At 42.1% G+C, this 19,316-nt stretch overlaps 1 protein-coding gene across 6 annotated transcripts in view; it reads left to right on the top strand.

The window, feature by feature from the left end:
- The window catches only part of LOC107498323 (amyloid beta precursor protein), a 233,803-nt gene extending 215,987 nt beyond the window's left edge, over positions 1 to 17,816 (top strand). For all 6 annotated transcript variants that reach the window (XM_016121315.2, XM_016121317.2, XM_016121311.2 and 3 more), the window contains 3 exons: positions 5,028 to 5,128; positions 7,855 to 8,001; positions 16,613 to 17,816. In XM_016121315.2, the coding sequence (XP_015976801.1) occupies positions 5,028 to 5,128; positions 7,855 to 8,001; positions 16,613 to 16,714 (350 nt within the window). In that variant the 3' untranslated portion in view covers positions 16,715 to 17,816. The remainder of the gene's footprint in view (positions 1 to 5,027; positions 5,129 to 7,854; positions 8,002 to 16,612) is intronic.
- The last annotated feature ends 1,500 nt before the right edge of the window (positions 17,817 to 19,316 follow it).

Here is a 19,316-nt window from a genome sequence, read left to right on the forward strand (position 1 = left end):
AGCCAGCAGGTGACACTCCCATTCTGTGGGGCCCAAGGCTGACGGTCAGTTTCATTCTAACTGCAACCAAGACCTGCCCAAGTTGGTCATTTGCTTCAGGCCTTTTTTTCATGGCACTTCCTACTTTATTTTTAAAGGAAGAGATGCTTTTCGACCACAAGCGTAAAACACGAAAAGTATTCATTTACCCAATTTTATTAAGTTCCTGGATTGGGCAAGCTGGGCCCATATATTCTTTTTTTTTTCTTTTTTTTCTTTTCTTTTTTTTTGGGGGGGGGGGCATCAGAACGGGCCCATACGTTCTTATTGAAATATCCAGAAAGTGGGGACACCACTAAGGTCTGGGTTTTGTTTTTTTTCCGTTTTTAAAAACTCCAACATGAGAAGGAATTTTCCATTTTTGCCCAACAGAAACATATTGTTTTAAGGGAAGAGCTAGAGAATAGTTAGAGGTACTATGTAGATGGAAGGAAGCTGTATCTAAAGTCTTTGTTGTAACAACAGCAGCATTTCATTTTGATACTTTGCAAAGATCGATGTACATTTAGAAAGATTAGATGGAATTAGAAAAGTAAGGAAATTCAAAGTACGTGAGGTATAAACCAGGATGTCGACGATATGAGCAGACGGAGCCCTAACGAAAGGACGTGTTAGCCAGGCACTGGCCAGAGATGAGCCTTGAGCCACAATTTGAACAATATCAGAATTGGAATATCTCCTTGGCCCAGAAATACTTCCATTTTCTCTTTTGCGGGTTGGGTATACTTATTCTCAATGAGTGGCTAAAACGGTACGAAGGTTTTGAGGCATATTAATTGGCAAAGAAGAATGGAATAGTTCTGTACAGGCAAGGGAATGGCTTAAGCCAAGCTCCCTTTCTTGTCCTACATAGAAGAAGGCCATAGCCAGGAAGGAATGCTGGGATGTGAGGTGAGGAAGGTTCTAGCGAAGGTATGTTTATGAATAGCTGTATCTGCTGGATATGTATTACAACATATACCTGCTCTCTATTTTTGTGCTTACAGCGAGTCTTTCAAGAATTTGGACCAATTTCCCCGTTTTGTAGCATTAGTTTTGGTTTTTGCGTCATCACGCTTTATAATTCTGCATATTGGAGTCTAATGTGTGAATTATATCTTTAGACTTTCCAAACTTAGAAACCCTTCCCGGGGTTGTCACATCATATCATTCAGTTGATGGCATTGTTTTTGAATAATCACTGTTGTCACTCTGAAACAAGTAAAGAAAGGGTCTTTGTGTAATCGTGACTGAGGAAAATGACTTCTCCTTGACTTTCATATCTGAAGTACCAGATAGGAAACTGTAACTTCTAGAATGTAGTCAGGTACAGAATACAGTGACATCAGTGGTGATTTCTGAGCATAGTGGCCGTGACAGCCACTCCCCTTGGCTTATTTCCAGAGAAAAAAATAGATGCCAAAGGACAAGTTACACCATTTGTCCAGAATAAAGAAAAGAAACACATTAGCCGCCTCTTCACAGGGGTGGAAAACAACCCTCTGCACTCTAAGTTACTGCCACCCTCTCCAGTCCTAACCAAGGAAGCCAGGCCCCTGACCTCCCGCCACGTAGGGGCCTCGTGAAGGGTGTGCCTCCTTCCTCCCTCACAGCAGGCTGCCCTCACTCACCATGACTTAGGGGACTGGAGTCACGCCAGGGCTTAAAAGGGAAGCAACACGACTCAGCACGTCAGGTGAGCCTATAAACAGAGGTCCCTGCGATTTATTTAAATCTGCTCATCGTGTTTCATTACGTGCGATATCAATTTATTATCAATGGCGTTTCCCTAGTGCAAGCTTATTCATTCCTCTCCCCTTTTAGTGAGATTTGCTTAATATGTAGAGAATCTTTTCACGAAACAACTACACGTGCTGTACAAAAATGAACTAGCAAGAGCTTTTTCTGCTGAGAGCCTCATAAACTGTTGAGCTATAATTAACTGTTGTTCTGAACGTGAATTTGGACTTTTTTTTTTTTTTTGGACCATGAAAAATATTCTTGGTATCCTTACAGAAGTAGTGTGGGCTTTTAAAATTTTGAGTGGAGAGCTCATTCTTTTTTTTTTTTTTTTTATGTGATTCTTTGGTCTCACATATATAAAAGAAAAGATTATTCAAGAGAGTTTTCTTAAAATCTCAGAAATATACTTTTAGCTATTGCATTGCTAGACAGAAAGGAGGAGGTATGAGGAAATCAGTGTGATTCTACAAGGATCTCGGATTTAAAAGGGCCAGTTGAAAGATAAAAATATACCATCGTTAAGAAATAAAAGCATGTTAGAGTCGCAGCTCAATAAAAGTTAGTGTCAAAAAGATTAGAGGCCAAATGAGGTAAAACTTAGGAGAAAATACTAATAATTTAAAGCAAGAAGATAAGACTGGTGAGCCCAGTAGCTCTCAGGACAGGGGCAGGAAGAGGGCCAGTTAAAAGATGAGAGAGAAGGGGAAACTCTCCACTTCAATTGTGCTTTTGTCTTTTATGTTTATAGTAAAGAGAATGACCTTAAGGTCAAAGGAAATTAAAACTCGAGATAAGTTTTTGTCTTGTTCATTTGTTGCTTTCAGTTTTATAGCCTACTTATGAGTGAAATCATGTGGTTCTCAACTTTTTCTGACTTATTTAGCTTAGCAGTTTTATCTCAAGATCCATTTATGTTGTCACATAAAACCGAAAGCAGTAAACAACAGGACAAACAAAAACTCATAGACACAGACAACAGTTTAGTGGTTACTAGAGGAAGAAGGGGAAAGGAGGAGGTATATAAGGGTCAAGGGGATCAATCAAATATATGGTGACTGAAGGAAATTTGACTTTGAGTGGACAATATACAGATCCAATATACAGATGCAATATACAGATGACGTATTATTGAATTGTATACTTGAAACCTATATAATGTTATTAACCAGTGTCACTCCAGTAAATCTAATTAAAAACCCAAGATAGGTCAAAACGAGAAAGGAGAGCACTAGCCCCTTGTATTAGTTATCTATTGCTGTGTAACAAATAACCCCATAACTGAGCAGCGTCAAACAAGAGTTCAGTTTCTTGTAATAGCTGGAATGCTCAGAATGTCAAGCATGGTTCAGCTGGTGCTTCTGGCTCAGGTGCTCATGAGGTTGCAGTCGAGACATCCGCCAGAGCCTCCGTCATCTGAGCTCTTGAAGCTTGACTGGGGCTGGTGAGTCTTTTTCCCAAGTGGTTTCTCCACCTGGCTATTGGCAGACCTCAGTACCCCACCACATGAACCTTTTTATAAGGCTAGTTGAATGTCGTCATTCAAGCAAATGGCTTTCCTCAGACTGAGAAAGGATGAAAAGGAAGTTTGCAGTGCCCTGTATGACCTAGTCTCAGAAGTCATCCGCCATCACTGTCGCCATATTCTATTCATTAGAAGCAAGTCATGACATCAGTCCACACTCAAGGAAAGGGAGTTAAGTCCCTCTTCTTGAAGAGAGGAGTGTCAACAAATTTTTGGATACATTTTAAAATTACCTCCCCTCTTTACCCAGAGTTCAAAGTCCTTATAATCCTGACAAATCACAGGCCGAGAGAACTCAAGGGTGAAATCATAGAACCCGTTCTCCAAGGTCAGGGAAGACAGGGATAAGAAGCGTAGTTCTGACAAGCAAGAAGTCTACAAGCCAGGTGTGGCCTGATGTCAGGTCCATTTTTGGACAGGTCGTGAATTGGAAGCTTTATGAGCATCTGGACAAGGCCTCAGTGATATGTCTGAGCCAGCCTGGGTTCCCGAGGTCTTGTCCCATTGTCCTTTCCTTTTTGTATAGACTGTGCCGTTAGACTGGCATATGAGATGCTGTGGACAGTGCGCTTTTCTGTTTCAGCCAGGTGTGCGACAAGTTTCACAGCAGACAAGATGGTAAGGGTGTCTAAACAAAAAGCAAGAAATTAGATCCCATGAGAGCTGAAAGAACCGGGGATGTGTAGCCTGAGTAAGAGGGAACCAGGGGCATGATGATGCCCCTCCTTGAGCCTCTGACCTGTTCAAGGCTATAATGCAGAAAGGAGGATTCAGCTTGCGCTGTGCTGAGCAGGCTCAGAGAAGTGGATCTGGGCTCAGTGTGAGACAGGCTTTGCTAGTAGGCGAAGTGAGGTCTTCCTTCCTCTTCGTCCAAGCAGGAGCTGAGAGTTGGCCCATAGTTGGGAACGCCAGAGAGATGATTTTAAAAGCCCTTCTCATCCTAAAGTTCTGACTTTTGTTGCCCGAATACTACACTGTAAAAACTTACATTTTGTACTTACTGTTATTTGAAAAATGAAATCCATTATGACAATTAGTGTAAGAAACACATAAGAATTTATAGAGAAGGAGTCAGTAAGTCCCAAAGCAGCTTTTCAAAAATTATATATACTTTATTCAGCAAATGAACCAGTTACGCGATGTATCTATAACTAAATCACTTAACTAAATAAACAATAGGATTTTTACAATACTTCGCTGCATAGATACAGGAACGTAATTTATTTGCGATTGGAACAAAGCCTCAAAGTAACAGTTTCGTTCTACCAGGTAATTAATGCTCATTTTTAAAGGCTTTTGTTATTTTTTTTCTGAAGGCACGGGAGCACATGAAAAAAAGACCTACAAGAGGCTAAACAATAAGCCCCTAAACCAAGCCCAACATGTTCCAGGAACAAATTCCAGGCCAACTGCTACCCCCCCCTTCCCCCCCGCCAACAACTAGCATTAAATTTCTGTATTTCCCTGTTTAAAAAAAAAAATTATAGCATGTGCTTAAAGGCAGTAGACACCTTAACTTCAGATTTCTTTAATCTTTAATCTCTTTTTTTGTTTAAAATAAGTAGTGCTTAAGGATTTAAATATAGGGTGTCATTTTTCTTCAAAAAAGTCATTAATCTCTTTTCATCTAACTTTAGGCCTAGAAAGAAGTTTGGGGTAGGCTTGTTGCTACGTTATTACAGATAAAACGAATGGATTGTCCCGTGTGTTTTAATTATGCTGTAACACTTATGGTACAATGCAGGTTCAGGGTTGACAAATATCAAGACAGAAGAGATCTCTGAAGTGAAGATGGATGCAGAGTTTCGACATGACTCAGGATATGAAGTTCATCATCAAAAATTGGTATGTAAAGTGATTTACCTCTTCCTGCCACTCTGTCTTGCCAAAAGACTTAACGCTTGTTCATCCTGTGCCACGAATCCAGTTAAGGAAAAGATAAAACCAAAAATAGAACACCTGCTTGCAGGATCATCATGAAGACACGAATAAAGGAAAAAGTTTCTTTATATATAGTATTCTTTGTGTCTGGATGGCAGCTAAGCCCACGCAAGGCTTAAAGTAGAATTAATGTCTGTTATAGCAGCTATTTAAATTAACTTCCATTCTGGTTTTTAGGAAAACGGGCTTATGGTAGATTTATTTGAAGGATCAAAACCTCAAAAGCGTGCAAACGCCCCTTAGTTTCACAAAACACTTCTTATGGTCCTTGTCTTAAGTTGTGCACATTTGTAACTCTCTCCATTCTGCGTCTGCACCGCTCACTCTCGTCCTTCCTTCCCATCTCCTCCGCAGCTCCTGCATTTTAAGTTCTCTGCAGGGTCAGGACCTTGGGTAGGATTTTGGGGTCTCTATCGAGGCGAGTGGAGGCAGGAGGTGAGCAGGACTGCAGGATGTTCCCAGCTTGGCTGTTGGTTGAAAGGCTGAGCAAGGAAGACAGGAGCTTACCTCTCAGACGAAATCAACCCCCCACCTTTTTTGTTTCTAAACGTTAGAATTGGAGTAAATCAAAAAGCAACCATCTCCTTTGCAGGCAGCTCTAGTCCTTATATCAAATCTAATCCTTTATCAGAAGTTTCTGATAATTGAAATCCTGCATGATGTTAGGGTTCCTTCCATCTTATCAGTAAGGACAGTCGGAGTTTAATTAATAAAGAAGATAATTTTATTGCACGTGCAGTGGTGAACAAGAAATGGTAATAAAATTTTCATAATAATAATATCTGAGAAGTACTCGCTCTCAGGCACTTATTTTTGTTTTAGTTTTGTGTCTTATCTCTTTCAAGGAGGAGCTATCTTTGCAAAACTTACAAATAAAACTTCTAAATATAAGTTTTTATACTACAAAAGAAATGCCTTCAAAGTATTATTTATCCTTCTTTTTCACTCTAAATAATTGGAGCAAATCAAAAACTGGCTTGAGATATAGATTTGTTCAACTCCCATAATCTTTTTTTTTGGGTAAAGAGCATTTAACTTTTTGGAGCTTGGTTTTCATTGGCGAGTTAATCCAGAATCAGTTGTAGAATCAGGGACACCCTTGATCTGGCCGATGAGGTTAAAGTTAAACCTGGGGCAACTGCCTCAGAGGTGTGAACTCCTGGAGCACAGAGCTGAAGATTAATGTGCTGATTTGCATTTTCTGGTGCCCATGTCATAAAAGTCCATCACCGAAATTACACTAACTCCTATAATGCGACAGTGACTAATGGCGACGGCAGCAATTGGGAGAATCAGCTCCCTCTACTGAACTAGTTGATAAGATAATGCACTGTAATTAGTGAAATGAATATTACAAAATTACAGTAGTTTCTTAGAGACATAGGAAGATGTCCAGACTTGCATTTATTCCTGATTACCTCATACTTGTATCATTAGCTAATTAATGATTTGCTTTTTATAGATGTGTTGAGCCAGCATATTTGTATAGAAAGGGGGATAATTATGAACCGTTTCTAATTTTGTTGCAAATATACCATGAGTAAAACTCTTAGAAATTTGCTTTATCTGCTGTATATTATAATTGCCTGTTCAGATTGCTAGAGTGTTAGTTTTAGTTATGAAAATTGGTCATTTTACTATCTTGAGATTATATTAAAAGAATATTTAGACAAGTATTTTCATTCATTTATACAACAGATGTGGTATATGTTTAGTAGTTGTTCTTTGTATATACTGCATGAGATCATCTCTTTATATAACAAGATATAAAAGTTGTAGTGTGCTTTGTAATTCCATTTAAGTAGGTAAATTTGAAAAAATAATCACTTGCTTTTATAAACAGTATGAAGGAATATAGTACAATAAATTTATCATACTGAATACATTTCTTCTTTACGATGACCCCAATTCTTTTTATACTTAATCTAAATAAAGAGCAAGAATAAGCAACATTTTTAATTGAAATTCTGGAGATAACATAGTAAGAAAACATGGGGTATGTGTGACTTCAGATTTTAACCTGTTGCCTACTACTTCCCTTTAAAATAATTATCTTTTACACTCTATGCTCCTCAAGGTTAATTAGTGTCCTACTGAATTACTGTGGCTAGAACGCAGGTAACAAGATGTCTTTTTTCTTCCGTTTTACTCCTTTGTTTCGGAATGCTTATTCCTACATATCCTTGTCCCTCTAAGGAAATTCAGGCATCTGTAGGCTTGAAAAGCACCTAAGGCATAGTTGTCATGCATCAGGTCTCCCACTTTTAAACCTGCTGTGACTGGGGAAATGCCAGCTTCCTTTTATACTCACGATTCATGCCTTTACAGCTCTTGACAGATCCAAGAGCTACCAAATTTCCTCTCACCACATTTTCCACTCATCAAAGAGTTTCAGGTCTCTCTTGGCTTCTGTTTTGCCCCTCTAGAGGCATTCTGGGAAAGTAGACTTCCCAGAATAGGAGAAGCCACATCGTTCTATAGTCTACGAATGTTGTTCTTGGGAAGCACAGTGTTCGATTTTTTTGTTTTTTGCATCAGATAGAGGAATGACCAGCGTTACTAAAACTTTTCACATACCTCATCCAAATGACTCCTGAAGTTACAATCTCTTCTCTTGATTTGTTTTCAAGGTGTTCTTTGCGGAAGACGTGGGTTCAAACAAAGGTGCAATCATTGGACTCATGGTGGGCGGTGTTGTCATAGCAACAGTGATTGTCATCACCTTGGTGATGCTGAAGAAGAAACAGTACACATCCATCCATCATGGTGTGGTGGAGGTAGGTAAACTTGGCAGCATGTTTGCAGGTGGGAGTTAAAGAAAGACTACAAGGGGGTATTACCTTGGCGTTAGACTAAGGACCATCCAAGTATCTCTTTGAAAAACAAGCCATGTTCCTGTATGGACCTCAAGTTGCAGCTCTTTTTGCTTTGATTTTTAGTCATCTGACTTATAAATATTATGATCAGGGCATAGGGGTCGTGAGCTGCTACACCAACTTCTTATAATTTGTAATGAAATACCGAAATAATATTAATGATAATGCCTGGCTTAAAAAAAAATTGTGATTACCCTCAAACATTCTTTTTAAAAGAAGAAAAAAATAGACGTTAGAAATGAAAAAGAAAGTTGGAAGCTGCTTTTTCAAAAAAAAAAAAAAAAACCTAAACACATTTATTCCCAGATGTTTTGTGTCTTTAGTAGTTTAACCTCTAATTGAAACTAGGTTAACAGTGAATAATAATTTTCAGTAAAGAGTCATAACTTTAAAGTTTTGCAGAAAATCACATTGTACAGCGAAGCAGAACATACAAGGTTATTCAAGATGTTCTTCGCCCTGTTTCCCTGCACCTCTCCCACCTGAAATATCTTAGTTTCCAGCTCTTAGGACGGAGAGAAGACTCACCAGTGACCGTCACAGTTACTGCACGATTTTGCTTCCTCGAGACTCACAGGCCAGTCTGACTGACGTGACCGCGTTCGGCACAGAAGCAGTGGGTTATACTAACGTAAGAGCAAGCTACGAGCTGCTCAGAGATGACTTTTTAAACCTGTGATACAAAATGTCGAAACATAAAGTTTGCAAATAAGTTCCTTTCATGTATTTAACATATAGTCAGGGACAAGGAACCTCATGGCACTTGTAATTTCTTAAGAAACAATTAGAAAAAGTGAATTAATGCATCTTGAGAGGTGCCGAGTATTTAGAGCTGAAAGAGACCTCAGTGATCATTCAAAATGATCTCATTTTGCAGATGAGAAAAGAGACTCAGACAGATGTGTTCGTCCAGGGACAAATTAAGTCAGTCCAAAGTCCAAGTACACAATCCCCCACATCCTTTCCATTGATTTTTTACATCAGAGGAAAGTCCAGATATTCCTAGCAAGTTAAACTTCTCATGAACTCCCAGGAAACATGCTCCAAACCATTCTTGATTATAAGGGAGGAGGAGCCGTTTAAATATTTTAAATTTGTGTCGAAGCCATAAACCTCATTTTGTTCAGCACTTAAAATCTCCAGGCTACTTGTTTACAGGAGTTGCTGACGGAAATTGGTTTTCGAGTCTTGTTTTCCTTGTCTACTTGGGTGCGGGAATGTGCTAAAGAGCTGTGAAATGAATGAGCCCAGGAAACAGCAAGACATAAGAGAACTCAGTGATTGGCAAACAAGGGCGTGAGCACATAAAATGAGCAGTGACGTCAAGTTTGGAGTATTGCTTTTTCATAATAGTATTTCTGAGCTTGGATCCTTTGAAACAGTGTAAGACATATTATTATTATTATTAGCCTCAGTTTATCTCATTTCTACTCCAGTTTTTATTTAAATTTTAATTCCACGTTTGGCAAATAAAAACATTTTCAGAAGCCCCCATTCGTTTCTTTAATATCACCGTATGTTTTATTTGCCTTGGACCGATGACTCCCATCCAAGAGGCAGCTTCTTTTTTATCAAAGTATCTGTCTTTGGTGCCAAAAGCCAAAAAAGCCTAGACAGTGAGTTCTCCTCACTCAGGGTCATTGATAGGTTCTGCAACTTGAAGCAAAGCCAATTTTACCAATAGTCGAATGGATAGAAACAAGAGTCGAATTACTGCGGTCTGTCATCAACACAATGAAACAACGCTGAACAAAACTACTGTATAGATTTGCTCGAGCTACCCTAAGGATGCCACCGACAGGGCGGCCGAAACAATAAAAATTTATCGTTTCCATTCCAGAGGCTAGATAGACTTCTGGGATCGAGGCGTCGGCAGGTCTGGTTTCTTCTGGGGCCTCTCTGGGTGTCTCGTGTCCTCATTCTGTGTAAGGACACCAGTATTACTGGATGGGGACCCATTTAACCTGACGACTTCATTTAACCTGATTGACCTCTTTAAAGACCCTGTCTCCAAATGCAGTCAATGTTGTGTGTCCTACTGTGAGGCCCAGGGGTTAGAACTTGTGTGAATTTGAGGGGGGATGCAGTTCAGCCCACAACAGAGCCCAGGGATGCCGGGTTGGAAAGAGGCCTCTTGCTGGGGCTGTCTGCCATGATCGGGCAGGAGACCTGTCAGGTACTTATTTTAAAAGGACACCAAACCTAGGGACACAGACTTTCCAAGTAGCTAGCTGGAATTGGAGTGTTTAACAATTTTTCCTGAATTTTTCCTGAATCAGACATGCAGGCAATTCTGAGAACCACCCATATATAGTATAGTATTAACACTTCTTCCTTTTAGTTGTCTGTCTGGGGAGTATTTCTTGTCTCCAAGATAACTAGTTATCTATGGTTATACCTTTTAAGCTTTCTTATATCTACCTCGGTTAAATGTTTCTTTTGATGACCAAGAAAAGCCTCCTTGGATTTGAAATATCAGAGAAGAAGCTGACACTTCAGTACATTCTTTAAAAAAAAAGAACGTAAGTTTTAAGCCAAGAGGCATCCTGAAAGGAGCAAAATGGGGATGAGGGGCAGTCAGTCATTCGCTCTTCTGTCGATGTTCCCTTTGCCAGCTCCTTGAGAACAGGTAGGAGCCCCGCAGGAGTGAGCACCTCCCCTTCGTTTTGTTTCTTGAGCAATGCTTTGTTGAGCTCCATGCTGAGCTGTGGACAGCGGTACTGGACCAGAACTTCACCTAAGGTGCTGTTCACCATCCCTGCCCGCAAGAAGGTGCTAGTCTTGCTGGGCTGGTCGAACTTGGACACACAGCTGCAACCCAGCCTGCGTGCCACGGCAGTCTCACCTGTCCCAGGTGATGGCGAGTGCCATGGGGTTTTAGGGCCCCTTCCTCTCGGAGCACGCCAAAGCCTCCATTCAATGGGAATGACTCTACAGCCATTCTCTGCCTGTATCTCAGCAGGCTCTCAACACCCAAGTACCTGGAAGTAAGTTTATTTCCAGCTCTGATTAGCCTGCCTCGTTAATGAGTAACCCTCCTTCACTAAGAACAAACAGGAGTAAATGAGTCTTTCCAGTTGGACTGGCTTGAGTCTGTCAGGACAGAATACGGTTGTACTTCACACCATCCATGTGGTCGCCAGGAAGTCTCTCCTTCTGAGAGTGAAAGGTTCTGGCAGAAGGTCACAGAGGTGTAGAAATGAGGACAAGCCTAGTAGTCTTATTAATAGAGTTGCTGCCCGCTGGGAATGAGCAGTTGCTAGTTTTCTTTGTAAAAATTAAGCAATAAACATTGATTTAATGATTTTCTTAGCCACGAGGCCAGAGATTCATTCTGTAAGCCATTAACCATGCTCTCCCAAGGAGATAACTGTGCATTTCTTGTGCTTCAACCCATGGGTGGCACGATCGTCCTCGGTCACACGGCTTCCCAAAATGCCCACCCTCTCTGGTGGCCGAAGAGCCTGACCCAGCCAGGCTGCATTTTAGTAGCAGATGGGACTTTACTACACTGATGTTGGTTGACACTGGATACTTGAAAATCTATATATTGTAGCTTTTTCCACTCTTCCACTCTCTATTAAAAATGAAAACCTCATTTTTAATAAATGAGGGGATGGGAGGAGGGAGGGTTAGGACAGAGGTAGTTTAAGGGCACAAACTTGCAACGAGCAGTAAATATGTCCTAGAGATCTCATGCATAGTATCGTGAGTGTAGACAACAATATTGTATTGTCATCAGACTTGTTAAGACACTAGAACTTAATTATGCCAACCACGAAAAAAGAAAGGGTAATTCTCTAACGTGTTTGAGGTCCTAATTATCACTACATTAACGGTCCTGTTACATTGCATAAACATCAAATGAACGTGTATGCCTTAAATGTACATAATGTTGTATGTCAAATATATTTCAATTTTAAAAATTTAGGGGAGAGGATGGCACAAATTCTCTCAATTATAGGGTGGAAATTTTTTTTTCACAGATCTAATAGCAAAATACCAGCGGTCTCCCCAGAACCCCCAGTCACCCCCTTAATGATCTGAATGAGGAGCGCTGCTCCTGTAGCTTTTTATGGAGTGATGGCACATGACTTTTTCTAATGAACGTGCCATCATGCTTGGACACGCGATAAAAATGCTGCATCCATAGGAGTCCTTTTTCCCTGGCAAGGAGTCAACCCCCCAGGATGGAGGTGCCTAGCAACCCCTGAAATAGGTGTCGTGGAGCAGCTGGACAGAACGTTGAGATGGGAAGGGAAGATCAGAAGGGAATGAGGCTGGGCTCGACATCCATACATGGTGTGTCGCAGACAGCAGGGGGAGGAACCGGAAGGTCAAAGGAAAGCATCAGAAGCGATGAGGGAGGCCAGCACGGGAGCCCTACAGCCTGCTTGAAGAAGTGCTCGGCGCAGGCATTAAGCATAACTACTTGGAAAGAGATGGAGTTATAATGAAGGAAGGGACCTAGACACACTTGAGCAGGAAGCCAACACTGGGAGGCCACCAAGAGGGACAAATGGGGATTTAAAAACCTGGTTGCTGTTTTTCTTCCCATGTTACTGACTCCTTTGATTTTCTAACCCTCTGTCGCTATTATGTGCCCTTTATTTTATCCTCCTTTCCTTATTCACCTAGATGAACTGAAATGGAAAATCTTAGCAGTCAAGATTCTGTTGTTTGGTCTGACTCAACGCCATGCATTAAAGGGACAGCCACCTGCCCGCATCCTTCTGGTTGCTGTCCAGAATAAAATTAAAGTGTGTTCACTGGCTTAAAGTACCTACACTAGAGATAGCCCTGGATACAAGAAAAGTAGACCAAAACAGAATTTTATCTCTATAGTGTGATAGCAGAGCTATGAATTCCTCTGGATATAGTGCAGGGATAAATGGATCCAAAGAGTCAAGTTCAGAGAGAAAGACATAGGAAGACATTAGCCAGAGGGTCTTCGAAAGGTCCTTCCCAAGGCTATGTTCAGACAAGGCAGTCAGGCTGTTTGGGCTCAGCACTTTACAGTGTGGAGCCAGGTGAGGCCAAGCTGTGTGCACGGCTGTCGTGAAGACGTCAGGTCAATGATTGCTGCCGGTGGGCGGATGGAGATCCTGTCTGTGACGTCACTGTTCTTTTCTTTCCGGAACAAGCACCGCTGGCTCCACCTTCCCCCAGCTCTGCTTTAAGGGAGATAATACTGGGGTGCAGCCTTCGTGGGGCAGCCCGCGCAGGGCTGGCAGCTTCTCTGTGAGTGATAGTCGCTGGGCCCTGCTGGAGAGGAAAGTCCCCCTAACCCGATGCGCTTCCCTTAGAGTTAGATCATCCACGAACGTGAGTTTTCGGTGTTGCGCTCTTCGCTTTCGGGGAGTCGGGTATAAAAAGCTACGATCGAAACCCCTTCGGTGCCATGTCGTGAAGATAATCCTTGCTCCTGTAGCTGCCGAGCCCTCTGAGGTCCGAGGGCCACGCCGTCCTCTGCAGGAACGGCGAAACATGTCCTGCCCTGCCAGCGGCCAAAGGTAGAGGATTCGCAGGTAGAAACGAGGCCATGGAAGGCAGGGCAGTGGGAGGCCCGGCTCGCACGCCCCGAGCCTCGGTGTCCGGCAGGGCTCTCTCTTAAGCGTTTGACTTCGGACTTCGAAGAGGAGACAGACTGGGATTTGCCCGGAGTGTCCTCTGCCCTTGATGAATGCAGATGACTGTCGGCCGCCAGTGTGAGGATTGATGTGGCTCCTGGAGGAGATGCAACTACAATATTTCGACAGTCAAGCAGCGTTGTGGCTTTTTTGGTTTTTTCCTACACTCAGAAACATAGCAGGTTTGTGCTTGATCGCCCCAGCGAGATTTTTTTTTTTTTTTTAGCCTCGTCATTCTTTGAAATCTCAGTTAAGAGATGGCACAGAGCAAAGAGAGGCCCAAGTCCGAATAGCGTACTGCAGCAGACAGGCTGTTTTCTGGCAGGCGGGCGCGGAGTAAATGACGTCTCTGTGGGTGCTCACCTTTAATGATGGTGCTCTCACAAGTCCGAGGCTGTTACACAATTGCCAGTTAAAGCAGGGTGACCTCATTTGTTGACAACAGACCAGATCAAAGGAAGCGGAAAGGATGGGGAATAGTCTGGGATGATTCCCATGAGGACAGTGGCGCTGAGCGTCCTTTTGAACAATGCCTTCTGAGTATTGACCCTGGGCAGAGAGCTTGTTGGTGGCTTTGCTCTACAGGAAAACGCCCAGGCCTGTCGCTGGAAGAATCTGAGGACTCGCTGAGGGGAAATTCAGGCAGGTCTGACAAGACAGTAGAACGAGAGTGTTCCGTGGGCGGGAACTTAAGAATCGGAACACCTAAAGGGCCAGCGTGAGGGAGCCCTATACTTTCCTGTTCCAGCTGCCCTGGGAGTAGCTGGGATGGCAGTTTCATCTCGTGCCCAGACGAAAAGGAGTCGATCAGCCTGGGAGGCAGAGTCGAACTCGGTGACCATGGGAAGCCAGATCATATTGACAAATCTTTATTTTAGTTTCATTGAGACATGGTTGACATACAACATTGTATCAGTTTTTGGGTGATTGGATATATATGGTATATATTTCAAAATGATTATCACAGTAAATTTAGTCAACATCCATCACTTCACATAGTTAGGAGTTTTTTCTTTGATGAGATGTTTTAAGGCCTGTTCTCTTAGCATCTTTCAAATACATAGTACAGTATTATCAACAGCAGTCGCCAAGCTGTACATTACGTCCCCGTAACTTGTATAACTAGAAGTTTGTATCTTTTGACCACATTCACCCATTTCCCACCCCCCACGCCCCACCCCCACCTCCTGTCTCTCTGGCAACTACCAAACTGTTCTGTGCCTATGAGTCTAGGTGGTGATGGTGGTGGTTGTCTTTCAGATTCCACATATAATTGATCTCATCCTGTTTTTTTCTGTCTCTGACTTATTTCGCTTTGCATAATGCCCTCGAGGCTCATCCACGTTATTACAAATGGCAGGACTTCCTTCTTTTTCGTGGCTGAGTAACATTCCTTGTGTGTGCACACGCATACCACATTCTGTTTATCCATTCAGCTGTCGGACACAGGTTGTTTACACGTCTTGGCTATTGTAAATAATGCCGCAGTGAGCGTGGGGGTGCAGATATCTTTGGCATTGTGATTTCGTTTCTGTGACGTTGCTGGAGCATACGGCGGTTCTATTTTTAGTTTACTGGAGAATCTTCCTACTGTTTTCCACAGTGACGGCACCAGCCTTTTAGTCTGAATTGCTCATTAGACCGCATGGTCTAGTCATGGTGTCATAACAAGCTCTGTCTCTAAACCTGACGCCTCGGAGCCAGTGCTTCTGCCCCGGTGTTTGCCCCGTGTTGGGTCGCAGTGTGTGGTCAGAACCATGCCAGATCGGTGTGTTGGCGAGGCAGGAACCGAGTGAGGAGCATCTTCCCAACTACACCCCAACTTTTCTTTAGAAAAATCTGATTAAATTTGTATCAGTGTTCCTCATCTTCCAGTGGTTTTGCAGAAGATAATTTTTTTTTTTTAATAACAGAACTAAACTTTTATTCCTTCAGGAAAGAGTGCCTCTCTTCTGGGCACTGCGGCAGGTACAGCACATACACGAGAAACCTGCACGGCAAAGGTAGAAACACCTTCCCCAGCGTGCAGAGAGTAATTGCTCCCAAAGGCTCTGTCATAACAGCGACCCTAAGGGGAAGTTTGGCGGGGGGGGGGGGTGATGGACATGACAAGTTTACAACTGCTGGCCTGCTCTTAGAGAGAAAGCACTACATCAACAGCGATTGTCTATTTTTAAACCTTTAGCTGAACATAATTCTGCAGTATCTTACAGCTTGCTTTAAAAAAATAATAATAATAATCCGTAATCTAGAAAAGCATGTCCTTGCTATATTTTTCCTTTTTTTCTGTGCCAAATAATAACCTCTTCGATATACATATTTTTTTTTAATTAAAAGAGTCTCAGGTCTCTCTTCAATATATTAAAATTAGCAAAAATGAGCACATTTAAAAAACGCAGGGAGATGATTGACATGCAGTCCAGATGCGAGTGTCTGGCAGTATACTTTGCTGAATTTCTCTTCATGATACTCCTGGATTTTTTTTTTTCCTTGTTTACCCCCACACTTTCAAGTAAAGCATTCTTCCACCGTGGTTTTTTTGTCCTTTATTGAACCAACAGGGAGGAAAAATATATTTTCCGTTCTAGATGTACATCCAGTTACTACTGATTTGGGGAAGCAACCAATGAGCACTTTGCAAGCCTGGCCGGCACGTCAAGGTTTTCAGCGCCACCTGGTGGCTATCGGGAGCATCTGCGTAACTGTTGGGCACAGGGGTTTTGCTCCAGATATCGACGTGCAGAAGAAAATAGTGGGTGCCCTATCGTCGTGGCCGAAGCAGAGTGCCGTGCACCTCATCTCCTTACAGCTTGCCAGCGCGCACTCTTTTAAAAGACCGTTGGGGGTTTTTTAACTCAGTTGTCCTCGTGTTCGCTTCCCAGGTCGACGCTGCCGTGACGCCAGAGGAACGCCACCTCTCCAAGATGCAGCAGAACGGCTACGAAAACCCGACTTACAAGTTCTTTGAGCAGATGCAGAACTAGACCACCGCCGCAGCAGCCTCTGAAGTTGGACAGCAAAACCATTGCTTCACTACTACCCATCGGTGTTCACTTCTAGAATAACGTGGAAAGAAACAGACCCTTTCGTTTTATTATTTACTCATCATCGCCTTTCAACAGCTGTGCTGTAACACAAGTAGATGCCTGAACTTGAATTAATACACAAATCAGCAATGTATTCTCTCTCTTTACATTTTGGTCTCTACATTATTAATGGGTTTTGTGTCCTGTAAAGAATTTAGCTGTATCAAACCTAGTGCATGATTAGATTCTCTCCTGATTATTTATCACGTAGCCCCTTAGCCAGTTGTATATTATTCTTGTGGTTTGTGACCCAATTAAGTCCTACTTGAAATATGCTTTAAGAATCGATGGGGGATGCTTCGTGTGAACGTGGGAGTTTAGCTGCTTCTCTTGCCTAAGTATTCTTTTCCTGATCACTATGCATTTTAAAGTTAAACATTTTTAAGTATTCCAAATGATTTAGAGAATTTTTTCCATGATTGCATTTTACTGTACAGATTGCTGCTTCTGCTATATTTGTGATATAGGAATTTATTCCTTTGTGCCTGTTTTATGTGCACACATTAGGCATTCAGAATTGAAATTTTTTTGGTCCCCGGGTCTTTGGATCTTTGATAAAGAAAAGAATCCCTGTTCAGTGTAAGCACTTTTATTGATGGGGGGTGGGGGAGGGGGAGTGCTTTGCCAGTCTCAAATTACCAAGAATTCTCCCAAAAATTTTCTGCAGGATGATTGTACAGTCATTGCTTATGACCATGATAGCTTTCTACACTGTATTACATAAATAAATTAAATAAAATAATCCTGGGCAAGAGTTTTCTTTGAAGAATGATGATGGACAGTCAATATTCAAAGTTATTTTATGTAGAGGAAAAAAAGAGGCAGATTCCGTTTCCTCTCGCCAGTCTAAAACATTTTATTCGTGATACCAAAAGATGGAAGGACAAGGGGCAAAATCAGGGAATGGGGAAAGCATGCCTGGACAGACCCTCCTTTAAGATGTGTCTTCAATTTGTATAAAACGGTGTTTTCATGTAAATAAATACATTCTTGGAGGAGTGCCATTGTGCTGGTGTGAATGATTCCATGGTGACAGCCTGTGGATTATTTAGTCATCTAGAGGCTAGTGAGGACCTTCATGGAGCCTAATGGCGGGCATCCATACCTGTTGTGTCTCGGTTGCAAGTTTGAGAGAGAAATTGGCGTGAATGTGCATCGCCCAGTGCTAGTAAAATGTTGCATGGACCTAACTCACAGTTTTTATTCAGCTCCAAGTATTTTACTGCCATATCTTGGTCCTGAAGCTTTTCTCTATCTTAGTCTATTCAGGCTGCTCTAACAAAATCTCACAGGCCGCGTAGCTTATAAACAACAGAAATTTATTTTTCACAGTTCTGGAGACTGGAATCCCGAGATCAGGGTATCAGTGTGGTCAGGTGGGGCTCTTCCAGGTTGCAGACTTCCTGTGTCCCCACATTCTGAGGGGGTGGGGACCTTTCTGGGGCCTTTTATCAGGCACCAATCCTAGTCATGAGGATTCTACCCCCCATGAGCTAATCACCCCCAAGGCCCCACCTCCGAATGCCATCACATTGAGCATTAGGATTTCAACATAGGAATTGGGGGGAAGGAGGGGGAAGAGGTTACACAAACACTCAGACCATAACAGCCCTGAATAAGATATGAAGAATATTTTATTTTCAGGGAAATAAACATATTGAGACCAACCGATAGCTTTCTGAAAAGCAGGATTTTTGAACCCTGGCGCTGTTGACATTTTATAGGGAATAATTTCTTGTTTGGAGGGGACGGCACTGTCCCGAGCACTGCAGGGTGCTGAGCAGCATTCCCGGGGGGCTCTGCCCACTAGATGCCAGTAGCACTTCCTGGTTATGATCATCAAAAATGTCTCCAGATGTTGCCAAATGTCCCGGGGCGGGGGCGGGGATGACCCTCATTTGAGAACTACCGCTGTATGTTTTAACACAATGTCATATGTACATGGTGTTTATTATGCCAGAGGTCTAAGAACACGTCTACTCGTGTTTACAGTGTTGCGCTTGTTGGTACCAGGTGAATGTGAGACTCAGCCAGCACATTTTAGCTTTAGATTGCAACCTTTTAAACTAAAACACTAAGCACAGAAAATCAATCAAGATCATTTCACCGTGTCACTATGCAAGATGAGCAGGCTCAATTAAAACTCTTCTGAGCCTGTCCTATCTTCATGAGAACAAAATAGTCATCTCCCTCATGCTATTAAGGGCAATTAGATATGACTGAAGATGTGTAACCTGTGACAAGACATATGTGTAAACTACCGTTTCATTTTGCCTGACCCAAAGAGAGGTAGCTGATGGAGTAAAACTAGCCCAGAGATAATAGTATATTTCCAATGACACTAATAAAATCCAACTTTCTTAATCATATAGGATGTTTCTCCCAGGCCAGCCTTCAATCCCACCAACTGTAAATTTTAGCTCTCATCATGTCAGAGCCAATGAAAAAAATAAATTTAACCACATACATATATAAGATTTATGAAAAGAAAAGGTAATGC

Source organism: Rousettus aegyptiacus, unplaced genomic scaffold (genome assembly GCF_014176215.1).
Source record: "Rousettus aegyptiacus isolate mRouAeg1 unplaced genomic scaffold, mRouAeg1.p scaffold_m13_p_4, whole genome shotgun sequence".
NCBI lineage: Eukaryota > Metazoa > Chordata > Mammalia > Chiroptera > Pteropodidae > Rousettus > Rousettus aegyptiacus.